At 41.3% G+C, this 21445-nt stretch overlaps 1 protein-coding gene across 5 annotated transcripts in view; it reads left to right on the forward strand.

Annotated features, from left to right (window-relative positions):
• PACRG (parkin coregulated) overlaps positions 1 to 21445 on the forward strand; it is a 387264-nt gene that overhangs the window by 231103 nt on the left and 134716 nt on the right. Inside the window, exon 5 of one of the 5 annotated variants that reach the window (XM_053295403.1) lies at positions 9371 to 9549. The exons of the other annotated variants lie outside the window; for them this stretch is intronic. Within the exon in view, the coding sequence (XP_053151378.1) occupies positions 9371 to 9432 (62 nt within the window). The 3' untranslated portion in view covers positions 9433 to 9549. Of the gene's footprint in view, positions 1 to 9370; positions 9550 to 21445 lie in introns of those variants that run through there. 5 annotated transcript variants of the gene reach the window in all.

Consider the following 21445-nt stretch of genomic DNA (forward strand, 5'->3'; position numbering starts at 1 on the left):
AACAGTAGGAAAAGCGAACTAGTAAAGAACTGTGCTTGGCTGCTTCAGGGCAGAGCCACTGTTATGCAGTCTACTGCACTAATTATGCAATCTTGATGAGATCATTAGAGGACAATAAAGGAGAATGAGAGGAGTTTGCAATATGTGTAGATACATTAACTATGCTTTATACTTAATTAATTAATACTTCCAGTCAAGATTTATACTTGAGTGTGGGGTGCAAAATGCTACATTTCTTCCCCAAAAGCTTTTTAGCATATCACCAAGGTAAGAACTGATTTCATATGACAAATACAAAGGAAATGATACTATAATTTTTAAAAGAAGAATTTTAGTTTGGCTCCCAACTAGTAGTTCCACAAATGGATGAAGTTCCCTTCTCACAAAGTGGGAGGGATAATTTTCCAGATTCTCACTTGCCTCTGCACCCCATGCCCCCTGAAAATATGTCCCTGAGAGCTGAGGGTGCAGGGGACGGGGAAATCAGCAAAAATCACACCCCTGTGTGTGCATTGAACTTCTTCTATCTGCAGAAGTACATTTCACCATTCTTATAAGGGGTATGGAAATTTTTTGTCTTGGGTTGAGGGGAAAGTAGATAACTAGGGTATTCATAATGTTCTCTTTTTTTGAAAAAGGCTCTGCATTTAACTAGGGCTGTGCAGGGATGAAATTATCGGATCCAATGCTATTCCAATCCAATGCAAGTGATTATTGCATCATTCATCTGATATTAATATCAGTCTGGATTGAATTGTTATGCATAGTCATTAGTTCGATGCTTTGTCCCATAGGATATAATGGTCTACAGGAAATAATGTGAAATCTTTGAAATATCTATGGATAATATTGCAAGTCAGAATGGGATGAAACTTTCAGGCATGGCAGATTATTAGAGTTGATGGTGGATCCTTGTTAGGGCTTGATTCGACCATGCAGATGCCAGGGTTTCAGAGAGGAAGGCAAACCTCTCCCCCTGCATTTTAAACTTCTGCTTTGAATATGCTCCTGCTTACTTTCCCCCACATGAACAGTGCTCCTTCTTTGGCCCCACTGCTTGTGTGCCCACATGACAAGCAATATGCTGATGCAGAGGCCAGGGGAAAGAGTGTCCTGGCACAGTGTGGCCATTCTAGAGGCTGGGACACACTTCCCCTGGCCTCTATGGTAGCATGGGCTGCCAGCTGCTTGAATGGGGCTGCTGGCAGACCATGCTGCCTCACAACTGGGCAGTGGGGTAGGAAGGGGTTTGCCTTTCCTCCTACCTAACTTTTAGCCCAGGTAGAAAACCTGGGCTACCCGGCAGGGGTGCACTGGAATTGGTCCTGATCTCAGCACTCCACATAAGCGGTCCTACCTTGATAAGACTGTGCAAGCCTGGGTAGGGAAGGTCATGTGAACGGCCCATGTTAGTGGATGATGCTTTCCCTCTGTCTGTCATAAACAGCATCCAAGACCTACAATGAATAAATATACAACTACTATTTCACTGAAGTCTATTGCTAATTCTTTCTACAATATTGCACTCCCTATTCCTAGAGATATGATTAGCTATGAAGCTGTACAAAGTGATGTAATTGCAGAGGGAGGGATCCATTATGAAACAAATGGGGCAGATCCATCTTTGTTGTCTGTGAGCTGCAGTCCCTTTTCTGTCAGCTAAAACCAATAGGTTCACTTTGATGCAGTTGTTTCTGTGGGCTAAATAATATTTGGAATGGCCCATTGATGAATTGTTCCTAGGTAGACTAGCACTTGGTAGGGTCGCAATAAAGGCCTTGGAAAGGATATTTAGATGCTGTGACGTGTCTACACCTACAAAGATCAGAATTGTTCGGACAATGGTTTTTCCGTGTGACACTCTATGGATGAGAAACCTGGGCTTTGAGGAAGCAGAATAGGAAAAGTATTTATGTTTTTGAACTTTGGTGCTGGAGAAGACTTTTGAAGATACCATGGACAGCCAGAAAAACAAACAAATGGATCATAGAATAAATCAATCCAGAATTTTCACTCAAGGCTCAAAGGACCACACTCAAACTATCATACTTTGGGCACATTATTCAAAGACCCAGCTCCTTTGAGAAGCCCATGATGTTGGGAAAAGTTGAAAGAAAGAGAAGAAGATGACAACCAGCAGCAAGGTGGATGGACTCAGTTACAACAGCAATGAATGCACCACTGAGAGACCTAAAAAGCCAAGTTGAAAACAGATTATCCTGGAGAGAATCTATCTATGTGGTCATGAAGAGTCGACACTGACTTGACGGCACTGAATCAATCAATCAATCCTGCATCATATACTAACTGCATCAAATGCATATGCCATGCATAATACATGAATGCTATGTCTAGTAACAGTGATTATTCCTATTACTGTATTAGCAGATCCATGCTACTGTCATGACACTTTTGTTTCACTTGCAAAATGGCACCATTGCACTTTTATGTGGACACAATGGTCACTGAACTGCAACCCTCTCATTGATTTTTCTGCACAGGGATCTGGAGAACTGGGCTTTTAAAGACCAACTGATAACAATCTTATTCTATATATTTCTTTAAACTGTATGTCATTCTAGGCATAATCTGAAAGTGGAAGTAATAATGATTAGAATTTTACATTTGCACATACAGACATTCCTTTACATAAGCATAAACGTATGCATCAACCTAATTTTCTGTGCTGTTGAAGAGACTGAACTAGGCAAAGTAAGTTGAAAAAGTCACTCAAGGTAACATGGTGTACAAAAATACTTGATTTTTTGTTGGTGGTAATTGAAATAACTTTTCAGCAACCACATCTTTATTGCACTTTTCTACCAAACTATATAAAAAGTTTCAACTAAATTGTATCTATAGAGCATCAAGCAGCCTTGAGCTATAGCGATATGAGTTTTTCTGAAACTTTTTTGTATTTTATTTCATTCCTGCTTTTATCTTATTTGATTCTTTCTTTCTGTATTATCTGTCCTATTACATCATAGCAATCAAAGTACAGGAAGAGTAACACAATTGGTTCTAAAGGCAAAGCCCATTCATTTTCATTTTAGGTTAAGGTGGTAGTATGAACTAATCTGGGGACTTAAGTGGGTGATGGGTTCTCACACCCCTGGTTAAGCACCGTAACAACCCATCCTTGAGTGGGGGAAGAAGGTAGTGGCTGACATCCTGACTAATGAAGTGCATGTGTGAAGAGGGACTGTAGGGGAGTGACAGGAGCCCACATGCAACTCCCAGGGCATCTTCTGCCTGCCCTTCTATACACACACACTTATGGAAGCGGGAGAAATATCCTCCTCCTGCCTGCCCTCTGGAAGTGCAGTGGAAAAGAGGAAATGTGTTGCTAAAGATCAGTGACGTGTTTCCTCGCTTCCAGAGCGTGGGCAGAGTGGGGATGTTTTGCTCACTTATGAAATAGTGCATGCATAGAGGGACTGGGAGTGTTATGTGCAGGTCTCTGTCTCATCCCCATGGTTCTTCTTTACATGTGCACATCATTAGGATGTCACTTTATCCCTAGGACACATCTGCACTAAAACAAATGATACTAGCTGTGAAGATTTGTAAGCTGTATAAGTCCTGTCCTAGGCAGGCATAACTAGAGATTTTTATATTTAATAAGAATTCTTTAATAAGAATATACTTAGCAGCTTACATATTATGTTCTTTTGACACATTGTTGTCCATCATAATACCTTGTCATTGCTGCTTTGGTGCTTAGTCTTAATGCAGGTAGCACATGTTTTCTTGAAAAGAAAGTACTCTAAGCTATCCTTGACCAATCCTCTCTTCTGACATGGATAACTGTGGACTATGGTATAAATTTGTGCCACTCAAGTGGGTATATTGCTGTGGTAAGAGCCATCATGGAATATCACCAGAGACAACTGAGAAGACAGTCAGTTGGGCTCTCAACTCAGATTTGTCCTTCTTTGAGTTGACTCTGGAGATAATCTAATCCTCTAAAGTTGCAACAAAAAAAGCTTTTCTTTCCCTTAATGAATGGGGTGGCATTCCCCTCTGCTAAAGTCCACTTTCTGATCCATTTTGTATCAGCAGAAGTTTGAAGCAATGGGTGCTGATGAGTTATTTGCCCCCTTTTAAGATTCTGGGCTGCTAAAGGGCTAAATGTTCCTTTGAGGCCTTCCTTCCTTCTCCCTGTATCTTATGTCAAAGTTGTGGTGACCCCTACCCATGCATGGGGTCCCTCTCTATGTGAGGTTCAAGACAATTGCTCGCATAGCCCCTCCCCTACCGGGCCCTGATTTGAGGCATGTTCTGTGTAGCACTAAAGGGATGTGAGAGGACTGCTTGTTTGAAAGTGCTCAGCTTCTACAAAGTTAGTGCATGAAGGATAAGAATTACACACCCATACCCACGCAATGCACTAGCTTTGCTTAGGCAGGGAGAGTTTGACATGGAGACACTTTCAAACAAGCAATCTAATGTGCTTTATGCAATGGGACAGTTCTTGCACAGCAGTTGCATGTGAGTCGTGCCCCTTTGTGACAGCTAAGATACTGACAGCAGCAATAGCTGGCTAGAACTTTGTGTTATAGCATATCACACTACTGCAGTACCATTTGTCAGTGATACATACCAGATCTTCCAAGCTGACAATTTAAAAGATTCATAGTGAAGTAGATTGGTGGGAAATTTGTGAAGATGAAGACAAAGAGCCCTTTTTCATGATCCTGTGAGTTAGCTTGAGGGCGGGCAGCAGGGAAGACTGCAACAGTTTACATTTCCAGCAGGCAGTTGAGAAGAGTTGCTGGGCACATGGATCACGAGCCCAGATGAGCTGCTGCTGCCCCAGGCAGCACAGAGGTTTGGTGGCCACGCAAGTGTGCAGTGCATTGTGGGGATCCCCTCCCAGCGACATCTGGGAGCCTGCTCCTGTGTCAGTGCCAACTAGGACTAGCATACAAGTGAAGGGCGTGCTAGTGCCCTTAACCTTGGCTAACCAGTGGGGTACCTAGGTAAGTTTGCCGCCAAGGCACTGCCGGGAGCCTTGCAGCTCCCAGCGGTTCTCATATGCAGCCCAACCTGGGTTGGGCTGCCTTAGCCCAGTCTTGGCTGCTCATGAGAACAGCCTCGATGACGATGACTCCTACTGAAATATGTGTGGTCCTATTCCATAAAGCAATGAGAGTTTTACTGCTGACTTCACCTGGAATATGGATTTAGCCCTAAGATTGCACAGAGAGGATGAAAATAACAAAACAAAGAGACAGAGAACTGCTCCATTGGTTTGTAAAGTAGGGAAAGAAGGATGGCTGACATGATGCACGTTCTAAGGTCTCCGGAAGGACTTGTAATGCCACTGCTACAGACTGAGAAATAGTGACATCACTGTAGGGAACTGACATTAGAGCTACAAGTGCTACCATATTTATTCTCATTCACAAAAATGGGAATACATACAGTAACACTGGTACAGCTACTGCCATTTCTCTACATCAGTGCCTCTGCTTCCATATCTGCAGCAGTGGTGCCACAAGTTCTTCGGGAGAACTTCAGCATTGTGCTGACTTATGTTTTTAACTTATTTAAGATAGTTTTATCCCACTTTTTAAAAACTCACATAGATATGCAAAATGGCTCCAAACAAGTAGGGTTGCGCGTTTTGTATTTTTTCTGTTTCAATTTGTACCAAATCTGAATCAACCCCATTTTGTATTTTGTCCAAAATTAAGCCTTCCAAATCACCTCAGTTTTGTTTTGTATCTGAATTAATCCAAATCTGAATCCGAATTAATTCAGATTAAAAAATGGGTCACATGGTCAAAAGAGTGGGTGGGGGTTATAGTTACCAATGAGTGGAAGCTACTACAAAAATTTCAAAGGAATTGGGCAAACCGCTGATTTTTGGTGGATTTTTGAAGTTTGTGCATCTTTCAGATTTCCCCCATAGGGTACGATGGAGGTTTCAGGAAAAGTATAGTTACATGTGGGGGGAGGGGGGGAGGGGTGGCCCAGAGTGGAGTGTGGTTGGTGGTAGTGTCCAGTCGATACAAGGAAGCTACCACAATTTTTTCAGAGGAATTTGGCAAAGGGCTGATTTTTAAAGAATTAATGAACTTACGCGTCTTTCAGATTTTCCTCGTAGGGTATAATGGAGGTTTCTGCAGTCCCATAACTCCACTTGAGGGGCACTGGGGTGGCCTAGAGCAAGTGGCGGTGTAGTGCACATAGGGTACCAACCACCCACATGGGTTGCCAACCCATGAAGTACAGGGTTTTGTTGTTCTAGAAGTGTTCTAAGAGTAGATTCTCTAGTGGCATATGAAAGTGGATTCATGGTTTTTCATTAAAAATCTAATTTGCTACCAGAGAATCTAAACTCAACACCTCAGAAACAACAAAGCCCAGTACCCCAATGGGGGGTGGTTGGCACCCTCTGTGCACTACACCACCACTCGCGTCGGGCCATCCCAGTGCCCCCAGGTGGAGTTATGGGGCTGCTGAAACCTCCATTATTCCCTATGGGGAAAAATCTTAAAGACTCATAAACCTCAAAAATTCCTAAGAAATCAGTCCTTTGCCCTATTTGGAATCTGGGTGCACCACCCTTGGGGCACTGCCACACAACCCACTGTTTTGCCCCTGAAGCCCCACATAAACAAGTTGAAAGAGCAAAGAGAATGATGAACAACGGCGACACTTAATTTTTGGGCACAGTTATTTGTGAATTCTGCAGCGGGTGGGAGCCTGTCCCGGTGGCACTAGCACAGCAGCACAACCCATTTGTGGATTCAAGCAATCTTTCAATAAAAACACTCCCTCCCCATGGAACAGTGACCACAGGTCATTTGAAATAGCAAGATAGACCAATTAGCCAGCATGGTGTAGTGGTTAGAGTGCTGGACTAGGAACGGGGAGACCCGAGTTCAAATCCTCATTCAGCCATGATACTAGCTGGGTGACTCTGGGCCAGTCACTTCTCTCAGCCTAACCTACTTCACAGGCTTGTTGTGAGGAGAAATCTAAGTATGTAGTACACTGCTCTGGGCTCCTTGGAGGAAGAGCGGGATATAAAATGTAAAAATAAAAATTAAAATAAAATAAAACTGCCTTGGTACTATGGAACAGCTTCAAATGTTCATTTAACTGAAGTGAAGTGAGCCGTAGCCCAAACAAATCAGCCTACTGCTCAGAATTGTTGAGATTTATTATCACTGCATTTAAGAAAGTGCAGAACCATGGATCATGGTTACAAGAAAGAGAGAAGCAACTAAGATTCCTGGGGATGTCAATAAATTGACAGGGATATTCCCCACCCCCCTCCTTTTGTCTCCTGTAGTCCCATGTGGATGACCTGTTCCTGCAATGGCAAAAGTTGTGAACCACTGGCTTAGACATCATGTCCCACCAAATTACATTGTGGCCTAAATTACATTAGACTGCTCAACTTGGGCAACAAAACTTAGACACCACTATAACTCATAAAAATCAGCAGGGGGGGGACAAAATAGCTCTTCAAAAGACCCCTGAACAAGTCAAGAGATTCTTTCTAAACCTTTGGAAAGAAAAACCTGTTTAATTTCAGAACTTTCCTAACAAGCTTTTCAAAAAGCTTCTCCACACAATTTATACCATGGCTTTTAGCAAGAGCTTTGGAATTGCATTGAGCTCCCAAAGATATTTGGGTATTTCTGTCTCAAAATGCTGTCTTCCAAATCCCTTTGCAAGGTCAGTTTGCATTTCAATCACACTGAATACACACATACTTAACTAAACCATTCAAGCTCAAAAGCTTTTTGCATATCTTATCTTCTGCTAATCACTCAGTGCCTCAGCTGGAGTGGAGAGAGTCAGAGAAGTCAATTTGAATTGCAATGCTTTTCCAAAGAACAAAGCATTCTGTCCGAAACAGGGTCATTTTGATTTGGAAACAAAAATAAACACAGTCATTTCGATTTGGAAACAAAAATCCCTGTTTTTTAATTCTTGATTTTGTTTTGGTTACAAAACCTCCAAAATTGCCATTTTTGGGCACAAAACGTTTTGTACCTGAATCAAAATGCGCAAGCCTACAAACAAGCAACCAAAAATAGTTCTACAATTTTTAGTTCTACAAAAATTAATTCTAAAAATTTCTACAAAATAACAACAGATACTGGTTAGAAGGCTGTTTAAGCACTGTTAGAATCCAACACCTTTGTCTAATTAATTCAGGTGATAATTAAAAACATTTAGAAACACATAGCAAAACACAAATCATTTTTATGGATGCACTCATGTATATAGTAATATGTGCTGACTGAAATCTGTAGCCTTTAGCATGCTGCCTTAAGTTGTTTTTACTATCAAGAAAGGTAACTGCATAAATTTACATGCACTATAGCAAATAGTTTTTCCACACTTCACAAGTTGATATTAATTGCTATTTAACTGGCATCATGGTGCTTTTGCTGTGTTCTACACAATAAATACAGAATATGTTTTTTATTATAACTTTTATACTGTGAGAGGCTGAATCTTATTTAAACAACATAGTTTAACATAAGATTTATCTAAAGGAGTCTTAGCACAAATTATTTGACAAGTGATGGGATGCCATAGGTACATGACTTTTCTCCTACAATTGTAGAAATTGAGGTCGTTCATACAACCTTCAAGTCAGGCGGGAGGCAGGATAGCACCTACCTTCCCCCTAGATGACCTCCAGACCTCTTCTGGCTCACTTGCCCACACGAGTGGCTCTCCTGGGAGCCACATGGCCATCTGGAGGCCAGAAAAATGCAGCCTGGCCTCCAGAAATCTAAACCTCTAAATGACTCTCTAAATCTCTCTCAGCTGGGCGCTAAGCACCTGGCTCTGTGTCTGCTTGGGCTGCAGGTCAAGGATCTGGAGGGGGGAAGGACACAATTGTGCCCTTCTACCCGGGTAGAAGCCAGGGTAAAAATCCCGGGCTACCCAGAGAGGCAGCACCAGGATTGGTCATGATCCCAGCACTTCACACAAGCAGCTCTACTCAGATAGGGCCGCTCAAACCTGGGTAGGGCTGCTTATGTGAACAGTCTCATAAAATATTATATGTCAATCATTCAAATGATGAAAGGCAGTTTTAATTCTGGATTCCCCCCCCCCTTTTGTTATGTATGTTTCTCTTGGCACACTAAAGGTCAATCTTAACAATAGTCAAGAACTCTAGAGACAAGTGCTTTGCAGTAATTCCACTCCTGGGTGTGTTGTGACAACTTCTACAATGAAAGGTCAAAAAAGCATTCCTTGCCGTGCCTTATTGCTCAAAACCAGTTCTTTGAAATTTACCTTGTAAGCTCTCAATTAAGTATGGGCAAAATTCCATGTTGCTAATATACAACAGTCTTATGCTGATTCTGCATTTTTTTTAACATTTCAGTGGAGTTCATAAAGAAAGTGGATGGTGACTCTTTGCATCAAGAACACTGGATAGACAAATGAACCGAAAGGGGAAAAAATTCAGGTCTCCCCAGGAAGATAATTATAATATATACAATATATTGATTCTTGTTGTTTGTTTACAATAATAATTAATAATAATAAATATAATATTCCTTATATCCTTACCCCGTGAGCAAATAATGAGCTAACAGGTTGTTTCCTAGCAATCTGCTTCCAGCATGATCAGTCCAAGAGCTAAAGTTCTAAAATACATTTAGCAGTAGTGGATGGAGTTGGCACAGTAAGGGTATAATCAGAAAAGGTAGATATTGTTAATTATGTATACTTCACTAGAAATGTTTGCTACCTTCCATAGAAAAGGTAAAATTATAGGGTTATAGAAAATGTAAAATGATTTCAGCATGAAAGATGGGAGACCAAATAAGACAAAATTAAACCCTGATAAGGGTAAAATTATATGGTGTCATGCCCCATCATCTTTCAGACAGGTTCAAGTCAGATTTGCACAATTCTTTCTTAGAGAAGGATGTCATCACCAGCTTCAGCACCTTTGGAGTTCAAAGGGAATCAGCAGACATTGAGACACCCCTCCCCCCGCAAGGCGACCACACAGGAAGATGCTCCATTTGTGGAGAAAGGAGATACACACCTTTGCACCAATAGATGTGGGTAAATCAGAAAGGGTGTTTTTAAATTATTCTAAGAATAGTTCAATAAAGTTATCCCAGATTTCGACCATTTATCCAGTTTATTTACTTTTATGAGGGCACATTTTCCATGTGCTGCTAACTCGAGCAGATCATGCACCCATTCCTCACTCCTAGAGGGAGCGGGAGATTTCCATTGCTGCAGTATTAATCTATTGGCTACCAGTAAGCTTCTCCATAGCCATTGTTTAGGACCTGATTTTAGTCCCTACTCAGTAAAAATAATTCAGAAGTAAAATATTAATAGGTGTAGACTGTATCTTTGACCTTTTGAAAGGGGCATATAGAAAAAGAGTACCAAAAAGAAATGACTTTAATTATAGTTGTGCTATGATACATTTATTTACTATTTTAAAAACTGAAGTAGGATCAATGCATTTTAAAGTTCTCCTAACTCTATCAAAGTTAAATTACTCATGAAGCTCTGTCAGAGACAGTACCAACTTCATTACTGAGAACCTGAGGTGAGGCTGTACTGTATCAATAAATATTGAAAATCCATCTACCACAAAGCTGACTCATTATATTCTGACTAACAGTGTTCCTAATCCTGTGGGCTATATTTGCCTTGGGATAAGTTGTCAAGTGTATAAGAAGGTCTGGATAATTAATTTAACTTTAGTGATGGGTGTACTCACATGAGGAATATGCAGGTGGTATCATCTGTTTAGGGAGACAGGACACTGCAGCAGGAGAGATAGCAAACCTTTAAAGGATTTTTCCAGTCATATGATCTCCAAAGTTTTATAAGCATTCTGTTTTCCTCAGGTCCAAACTAGAAGTTACACGGCAGACTAACAGTCTCCCGATGGAGATAGATAGATAGATAGATAGATAGATAGATAGATAGATTAAAAAATGAAAAGCTGCCCCCATAGACTGAAAATTTGGGACAGAGGGTGGGAATATTTAAACTCCACCCCCCAGACCATTTTTTCTAATCAAAATTGACCTCCTCAGGCTTCTTTTTCCACCTGTCAGGTACCTGTATCTTTTCCTCCATGAATCAATGATTCACTTGGGGAGGGATGTTTTGATCAGGAAAATTGTGTGTGAGAAAGGATGAAGCATATCTACCCACGTCTACTGCTCCTCTGATCAAATTAACAGCATCCCATGACTGCTTTTCTTTTTAAAGATTTTTTGAGATGACCACTCTATTCAACTGCTGTGTATGCCTCTAAGTGATATGGTGCTGCTTGTGCAATATTTTTGTCCCCTTAGATTAGAACAAAGGTGCCATATATATAAGTCCTGGAGCTATATTGCATCCCTTAGGAGTCTTCAGTGCAGCTGGCACACTCCACTCAAGTTAATCTGCCATATTCAGGAAAGGGCTAGGAAACTGTTCCCACTAGTAGAGGCAGACTCACCAGCAACTGTCATTTCCGGAAACAGCTTCCATCTCTCTTCCCCTGCATCTTACAAATTAGCAACACAAATGTCAAGGACTATGGCAGGTAAGGAAAAGCCCTGTAAATGAAACAGTGTATTGGGGCAGGGTGAGGGAAAGGCAGAAGGAATGATAGTGGTAGTCTTGGGCCTGTAGTGAAAGACATGCATTTTTTGAGTCCCCAGGACATAGCAAAATATTATGCGAGTGTACATAAATTACATCTTTATCATCATCTTCATGTAATGCAAGTTTAAAAACCCAATAATTTGCTTTCTGAAAGTGTTGGCTTTCAGAACAACTTTTAAGTTTTCGGTTGTATTCGATCTAGTAATCTTTTATGTTTTGTTGTTGAGAAGTTTGTCCCAGTGCGGATCCTGTAGAGAGATCCTGTAGAGAGTTGAGGGGTGGAGTCAGAAAGGAAAAGAGAAGGGAAGGAGAAGGAGAAATTGGAGTTGTTTCTGAATAAATCTTTAGTTTAATATATATAAGATTACTTTGTGTTAATGAGTGTTAAAACATTTCCCAACGAAAATTTAATTGAGGTGGAATTGGAATTTTGGGTGATAATTTGACCAGTTGTGGCATTAGGCATGTGCACAAATTGTGATTTGCTCACTGATTCAAAGCACAGCCCGGGCATCTTTAAAAGGGAGGAGAGCAGGTCCATACCTGTTCCTCCTTTATTTTATTAAATTTACGGTCATAGACCAAGACATACAGCATGAAACATAATAAACAATAAAACATACAATTTATAAGTACATAGATCTTCTGCAACTAATAATAATATAACATAATTTAGCTGTAACATAAGATACTACTTCATCCAAATCCAACAGAAGAAATTTTACAAGAGCCTCATCAGATGACTCCCCCCAGCTGTGTATCAACAGGGAAATCAATCGTTTTCTAAACTCATGATAGAGCTTACAGTGGAACAAAATATGATCTCTAGTTTCTATATCTAGTTTCTATATCAAAGAGCCCCTGGTGGCGCAGTGGTAAAACTGCCGCCCTGTAACCAGAAGGTTACAAGTTCGATCCTGACCAGGGGCTCAAGGTTGACTCATCCTTCCGAGGTCGGTAAAATGAGTACCCAGAATGTTGGGGGCAATATGCTAAATCATTGTAAACCGCTTAGAGAGCTTCGGCTATAGAGCGGTATATAAATGTAAGTGCTATTGCTATTGCTATTGCTATCACCACAAGGGCATTTTCTGTCTTGAACAGGGAGATGCTGATATCTCCCTACTAAAAGAGCTGAAGGAATTGCATTAAAGCGTGCTCTCGAAAAGGTCCACATATATTTATTAACGGATATCAAATAAAAATAGCCAGCCAGGACAAACCCTTCTCTTGTTTTTAGTGGTAAATAATAATTAGGCAAAAGAGCTCTTCAGCTTGCAGTTCAGTATCTTCAATTCTTCAACATACTGCCTTTTTTGCACCAACAAATCCTAACTCTAGTAGAGCAAGAGGATTTAAGTTTCTCCAGAATGGTAAGTGACCATCTAGGTTGTGGATCAGTCAATAAGAACTTAAGTATAAGTCTCGTTGGATTAAGGTGAATTTTAGCCAGTAATTAATAGCTGACATCCAGACCCCTGCTTCAATTTTAATTAGACCTGCTTCTTGGCGAATCATTGAATTAGATGTACTTTTAGATGCACCAAATAAAGATCTTAGAAAGGACGTTTGAATCCTTTCAAGGATCATACAATCCTTAAATGGGCCTAATTGAGCCCCAATACAACATCTGTGCAATTGGTTGCACTACAAATAATTTGATGGCAGCTCTTATATGAAAACCACCCTGCTCCTCCACCACTGGCCACAGCTCAGAGGCTGCAGAAAGGAGGGAGAACTTGCTATGGAGGCGGGGGAACTGGTTGTGTGGGCTTCCTTCTGGCATGAAGGACAGCCCCAGCAGCCAATCATAGCCAGAACAAGGGAGGAGCTTCCTCCTTCAACTCCAGCTACAGCTCACTGTAACCTTTGGATGTAACGCTGCCGAACGCTAACCAGGTAGGAGCAGTGAAACTCACTATAACCCAAGGGTTCAAACTGGAGTTTGGGAAGGGAAACATCTGGTCGCTTTTCTGATAGATCTGTGGTTGCACAAGTTTGGACATTCAGGAAATTCAGTCTCAGGCTCTTTCACCTCAGGTTTCCTGTTACGTGCAAATGTGGCTTCACTTTCTTTTCCCAAGCCTCCTTCAAACTTCCCTTTTGTGAGTTAATGCCTGAAGCCCTCCACTAGTGACTTTGAACCAGAGCCTTCCTCACAGGCCCCCATCAGCCCTGAAAGCACCTGAAACACAGCCCACTTCATTGAAACCTCACTGAGTGAGAGGAAACTTTGCTAGATACTCTATTGCCATTTCAAGCAGGGAATCTGAACTTCCCTCAGTATCAGTGTACCATCCAGCCTCTCTTTTGCAGCTGCAGAAGATATGGCTTGAAACTATTCAGTAGCATCACACTGCAACACTTCAAATCCAAGGATTACCCTTTAAAATTCTTTTCAGTCTCCACAAGAGTCTGAACTTAGGCAGTCATCACACTTGCACTTATATAAGGGCTCAGATGAACTCTGAGCTTTGTTGGTGGAGATAACCTATGACACTGGTGCTCCCCAATTATAAAAATATATTTAATGGTTGACCACGGTCTGTTCTTCAATTTTACCCCAACGTTTGCTTGTGAGGCAGGTCAGTTCATCCTGCCTGATGACAGAAATTCTCTCTGGTGGAGCAGTGTTTGTGTTACCTCTGGAGTTATCCTAGAATTGTACAGGCCCTGATATTGGTGCTTAGTTCCTGTTGCTTTGCTGTCCTGTTGCAAATGATAACAATTCTGAAGCCAAGACCATCAGTAGGTCTTGCAGATCTAATGAGAGACTTGAAATGTAATGTGAAACTTTGACTAGGCTACATCTGAAGAAGGCTTCAGAAACAAAGCCAAGGCCACTAGCTAGAGTAGTGTCAAGTGCTTGCAAACAGGCCTGATTGATTCTAGTAAGTGTGGCAAAATCAAGAATAATTATGATTGTGGCATATGATAAAATTAAAAGAAAATATGAAAACGATGTTCCAGCCACACAAAAGCACAGTCTTATATGGTGTAGAGCTGTAACGATGGGTGAACACCTATCTTCCAGCTTATGATTAGTTTTGTCCTGCTCACCCCCACCGTCATCTTAGATAATTCTTAGAAACAGTGTGCGGATTTCTGAGTTTTTTTCTGAAAAAGCTAAAAAAACCCAAGAGTTAGGGAGTTTGCCCAACTCCTCCTGTCGGTTTTCCCCATCCCCAAGCAAACTTACCCTTGCAAATGATAAATTCCTGCAATGTTCAATTGCAGGAAGCGTTCAGTGCAGACAGGGGGTGCTTTATCGGCTTCATCCTTAATGCCCGGATGTTCCTGGTTCCATGGGATTTGTAGTTTTCTTTGCCTCCCAGCCCAATTCAGGAGGCTGAATTAGAATTCAGAATCAGGAGATGCAGAAAACTACAACTTTCATGACCCTGGCATGGAACTAATGCTTCTGAGCATGTGAAATAGCACCCAGATCTTAAGGACAAAGCCTATATAGCCTCTTCTAATGCTAGCAAACCATTTCCACTGTTGCCTCCCACAAGGGTATATTTGCTTGGGAAGGAGGGTGGAAGTGGCAGGGAGGACTCACTGGTGATCAAATGAGCTTGAACCTTTGAATCAAAAGTTCAACTGGGCTTGAATCTTTGCGGCGGTTTGGGCTTGGCTCATGTTGGAAAGGAGATTTCCAGACTGTGGGGGAAACTAGTTTATGGTCTTTCAAGTAACATTAATTGAGCTCAATATCTCTGATATGATTGTGGTGTGTGTTTTACTAAATTTTACCAAAAAAAATCTTTTATTTTTTAATATAACTAAAAAACAAAAAATCCAAGGAAACCCTGTTAACTCTCTGTAGTAAATCACTTGAGAAAGGAAAAGACTTGGTGAGGCTTTTTCTTATCAAAATGTTGTTCTGCCATAGCGCATTAGCTGACACAACTGTGCTGCAGAAAAAAAGAGTATTTTACTTAGCATCATCACACTGGAAAATGCTTAACACGAGGTGTTGTGGAATATGATTCACTGGCTGCATGGAAATGCTTGCATGTGTGACTGAGAAGGTTTCCAGTGCTCAAAGCATTTACACATTTATAAAAGCAAAACTAAGTTACCTTGGCATATATATTATTTACAACAACATTGCTATCCAGTTGATGTAATATCTACAATGAGAATGAACATTCTGGTATTCATGTAAACAACAAAAAGACTGTTCAGTCCCAGAATGGAGGGGGAGGAAGTATTCTAATTAAAGTGTGTGTTGTTTTGCCTGTGGGTCCCCTAGTCAGTCCCTGATGGGAAGCTGATGCCTTGCATTCAGTGATGCATGAATTCAGGCTCTTTGTTCTGTGATGGGGAGAGGAATCTGTGCACTGCAATTTCTTACATATTGCATGTAAAAGGCTATTGTATTTGATCCCTCTAGAACTGCACGGATATGACATGGGATCTTTCTTCTTTTCTACGCCTTCAGTATTCTGTGTTTGCTGTTGAAAAAAACAGCAAGATCAGATTAAAATCACCCTTTTGTCTACACAGTGGAAGAATCATTTTGTTAATTGGTGTACTGATATCCAAAGAATTGCTTACTATGCCAAGTTATTAAGAATAAGTAGATGAGAGGCAAATTAACTTGAAATCACCTGTTCCTCTGGGCAAATTACATAAACCAAAATGACAGCAACCAAATGTCAAATTATTTATATAGCACACATATTTTCTTTTTAAAAAATGCAATTGACAAAAGATTTGAATTTGCTTCTGAGCATATCAGAGATCCGAGTTAATAGTAAAGCTCTCTCTTCTACGCTCTTCAGCATAATTAAATCATATGGAAAAGCATCACAACGCAAAATAAAATGTATTTATTCCAGCCATATCCTTCCACAGCATGACACATAGTCTGAGAACATCACTAAGTACTTTATGCCATCTGTGCGTGTAGGATATACATTTATAAGCCATGTCATTATAAAATATTCTTTATGAATTACACATAGACTGCTTATTCCTTTAAGCATCTAAATGGAATAATCTACAAAGACAGACAACCATTAGGGCTTAGTTCTATTTAATCAATTTCTCAACAGCATTTGCTTTTTTTAGGCAGAACTTGCCCATCATTGCTTAATTTACTGCATGCCATGACACAAATTGACAGAATATTACAGCTAGAAGTTACTTTATCCAAATACCTGGAGCCTCAGTATTCTTTTTCCTAATGTGGAAGGTGTAGCTTAATAACAATTACGTTCATAACAATTATGTAACAATTCCTAAAGAAGATGGTTTCTCAAGAACTATTTAATTTCTTAAATTAAATAATTTAATAAGTAAAAGTGGCATAGCATTTATGCATCCAAGCACTGCACACATGAAACCTAAGCAGATTTTTTTTTTAAACATCTGGGCCATTAAACTTGCGAATTTACCAGAACACGTGTGTGAGGCTGCTCCTCCAGGGCAAATCAGTTCATTTGCTAGAGTATCCTGATGAGACATTGATCAATTTCCTTAACCATACAGTCTAGCCTAGGGATATGCATGGAACAGGATTTATATTCCGTTCTGAGCCAAAACATTTCATCGGAACAACCCGAGCCAGTTGTTTCGATGGAATGAGCTTGGAACGCTCGGAACATTTTGCCACAGTGGGTGGCGAGAGTCGGTGGGAGGTCCCTTTAAAAATTGTTACCTGGCTACTGCTCGCACCTGTGATGCCCACACAAGCAGCGGTGCCCTGCCCATCATCTCGCACCAAGGCTGCCCCGCCTATGGCGCTCTTCTGGCACTGGCCTCTACACATGCACGGCAGCCAAATGTGCTATCTGTGCCATTCAGCTCTCCTATAAAGACCCAGAATCCGAGGCAAAGTGGATATTGTTCATTATAGGAAGAGTTGGCTATGGAATAGACTATGGTATCTGTGGCTGAGATACTTCACAGTACAGAAACTGGCCAGTGAAGATCTGGAGGAAGGATGGTATCTCTTGTTTGGAAGAGGTACTGGGCATGCTGCTTTAGGCAGGGAGTACCAGTGCTTTATGAGATGGGTTGAAATGGAATGCTGCTTCTGATCTTGTTCAAGGTACCAATCACATCCTATTTGTCCTTTTGCAGCAGTAATAGATCTTGGGTAACACAAAGGAAGATTTGGATAAATACAATATGGAGCAGTACAAGAACAAAGGAGTTGAGATGGGAAAACAAGAAGAAAGCAAATAGTAATTGTCAGAAACAGCCATATAATCTGATCTTTTTTAAAAGCTCTAAATTAGTTCCTGGATAATACATGGTTCTCTGTATGCAAAGATTAATTAGCTGCGACATTTTTGAGACAAGCCAAAAGCTATGACCAGAAGTGAAAGATTGTCTGATTTGAGTACTGTTTAGCTGAGGGTGAGGGAAGGCGAAGTCTGAAGGGGAGCAAATTGAAGGTAGCCAGCAACAGTGGGTCTCCTAAGCCCTCTTCTGACATCATAAGTGCAGTGGTGCTCTCAGCTCATCAAGCGGGGAGAAAGTCCCACCCCAGAGCTGTCACTCACCTCTTTCAGTCAGCTGCTCATGGTTAAGTCTTATGAGCCCCTGGTGGCGCAGTGGTAAAACTGCCGCCCTGTAACCAGAAGGTTGCAAGTTCGATCCTGACCAAGGGCTCAAGGTTGACTCAGCCTTCCATCCTTCCGAGGTCGGTAAAATGAGTACCCAGAGTGTTGGGGGGCAATATGCTAAATCATTGTAAACCGCTTAGAGAGCTTCCAGCTATAGAGCGGTATATAAATGTAAGTGCTATTGCTATTGCTATGTCTGCATTTGACCAGTGCTTCCATGAGCAGCAACTTGGATTGCCCAAGTTTGCTGCTCACAGAAGCAGTGGCCATCATGTTACGGTGCTTCCCCCTTTAGACCAATGGAGCAAATGGCTAGCTGGAGGGGTGAGCGACAGTTCCAGAGTGGGACTTTCTCCCTGCTTTCCAAGCTGTAATTGTGAGTGCTACTGAGCTCTATAACATCTAAAGAGGATTCTAGTTACTCAGACTAGTGAGAAATTATGATCCATATGCTTCTATAGGAATCGGGGAGCATTACCTCATCACCTGACCCACTCTAGCTTGTCTGCTGTGTGCATGGCAAAACTCCCAGAGGTTCCTTACTGTTCTCCCTTTTGACTATAGTTGGAAAGTCATGCTTAGCAGTCCAAAATGGTGACTGCCTGCTCTATAGAAGACAGCAGTGTGTTAAGAATTACCCTACTGATTTGCCTAAAACAGGCAGCATATAATCAGCATGATAGCTGATGTTTCAGTGTTCCATTTGTCCAGGTGATTGTATAAGCGTGATAAGGACAATTGGGGGGGGGGCTTTCTTTGGCAATGCATGCTTATAGAATGATAAAAATGTCCAGACATCAACTGTGAGATGTTCTTATTAGGGGTTAGTTAACTTTCTGTAATCCAATGTGAAAATAATGTGAAAGAATCAGATTAAATTCCTTGACATCTCTTAGATTCTGACAGTTATACCAAACTCTGAATTAGTAGATGAGTGCTAGACCTGCTCAGAGGATATTAGGCCTGGTGCAAAGTGCTGTCATCATCAGCACACACAAAGACCAGAAGGCCTTGTATCCTAATTGCATGTCTTCAATTCTTCCTGATAGCTGAAATGGGTCTGATGTAACTGGACATGTGGAAACTAGCCACAAACAAACAAACCCTGAATATTTCCAGAGCTAACAGGCAGTTCTGGTTCTTATCTTCTAAAAAGGTTTTGTGTCACTCTCTGTTGATTCAGTGATTAGTTAAATTTTACTTTAATCATTGTTCTGGGAGCAATGTCTGGCAATAGCCATGATATCTGGAATGTGGGAGGCTTCTATTTATTATAATCACACCAGAAAATACTGCAGAAAAGGAAAGCATATACTTCATATGGAAGAATAGCCCTGTCTCAGGGCTACATGATCAGATACTTTTCAACACTAATAAACATTCCTATTGATTTTTTTTCTTGAAATCCTGTTCAGTAAGATCCAGCAGAACTCCTAGGATTCTGCTGGACCCTCAAAGATCCAGAATATCTTAACTTTATCTGGCCTGAAGTATTGTTTGAGAATTTGAATTCCATGGAAAAGGGTTTTTTGACATTTTTGTGAAGGGAGATCAGTTTGGCTTATAGCTCAGGAACCTTACCAAGGTACATTCAAATATCCATGCTTATGAAAAGAGTATGTATGTTCTTATTTTGTTGTGGTTATTCCTGTCTTCCAAGCATTCCCATTATTCCCATGTGTTGTGTGCTTACACATTCAGAACAAGACAATAGTTCAACATTATCTCTAAATCTGTTTTCTCCTACCTGGTAGTAGAAAGTATTTTAACTTAAGCACCTGTCATTTTGTAACAGAAGAGCCTGAGCATGACCTTCTTTGAAGCATGCATTTCAGCCTCCAGAGAATGACCTGGGAGGTGACCTTTTGCCCTGGAGAATTTAAAACATTTTAAAAGGCTTAAATTGGTAAAAGATGAAAAAGCTTTTAAAATATTCTACACTCATAAAAAAAATCCACCTAATTGCTTTTCACAGCCAATGGACTGGACACGGATCAAAGGTCCTTAAAACAAAACAGAAAATCTAAAACTATTGTAATCTTAAATGCAAGCAGCTGTAGTCTACTTGGATTGAATTCATGGAATACGGACTTTCTGTGAGGTGTCTTCTTAGAACTTGCCTTCTTTCAGAGGAATACAGCTCCATATCCATAGTCAATGTTTAGTTTGTAAGCACATTCCCACTTTGTAATTGTGTGAGTATTTAAACTAATTTTCAGTTGTGCATAGTACTGAACTCCTCACTGCCTACCCCTCTGTCACCCCCAGTGATACTATTTCTAGAGGTAATGTTGATGCTGCTTATTCTCTGGCATTAACTAAGGATAGCTCTATCTAATCTAATCTATCTATCTATTATCTCATACACACACTGTATTTTCACACCAAGAACCCGCCCATGGCAAATGCCTGCACCTGTAGTTTTGAGCAATTCTTAAAATAAATTAGAAATCCTGCACCCAGCTGCTCTCCTCACCCTGTCTTGCCACCTCCTCTTCCTGGACCTTTTTACCCCTCCCCCATGCTTGCTGTTTTGGGGAGAGCTAGAGGGAATCCCCTGCATCCTCTCAAGAGCCTGCCCCATCCCCCCAAGAGCCTGCTTGCCTTACTGGGCATTCCCGGCAGGCTCTTGGAGCAAGTGAGGGGATAGGATGCACTCAGGGCCATTCCTAGGAGAGTGCAGGGCTGGGGGCAAGTGGGATTCTCCGTCAGCCATACTCCTTGACTGCCCCCCCCGCTTAGTATCCAACACGCTGCAGTGCTAGGTTGCCTCTCATTTGAGCAATGAGAGGCAACCAAAATTCCCAGTGGCATGTGAGCTGGATACTAAATGAGAGGCATGCCTGTGCCCCAATGCCTAATCCGGGCGCAGGCATGCCTCTTATTTAGTATCCAGCTTGCATAGCACTGGGAAGTTTGGTCACCTCTCTCATCGCTCCAATGAGGAGGGCGGTGATGGAACTCCTTAGCACTGCAGCCTGTTGGATACTAATCAGTGGGGGGGGGGGGGGGAGGGAGTGGCTGGGAAGAAGGAGTGTGGCTGATGGAGTTGCTAGACAGCCCGCACCCTTTAACGTTCCCTCTCCATCCTTTCCTGTTTGTAAAGAACTGTACAAACCGTGGGATCTTGGTGCGAAAATACGGTATACATTTCAGTCACAATCCAACATGGACTTAAGAGTGTTTAACTCTACTTTGGGTTGTAACCCACCTTTATTCTTTTCAGTGAATCATTGCTACCA

This window comes from Hemicordylus capensis, chromosome 1 (assembly GCF_027244095.1).
Source record: "Hemicordylus capensis ecotype Gifberg chromosome 1, rHemCap1.1.pri, whole genome shotgun sequence".
Classification (NCBI taxonomy): domain Eukaryota; kingdom Metazoa; phylum Chordata; class Lepidosauria; order Squamata; family Cordylidae; genus Hemicordylus; species Hemicordylus capensis.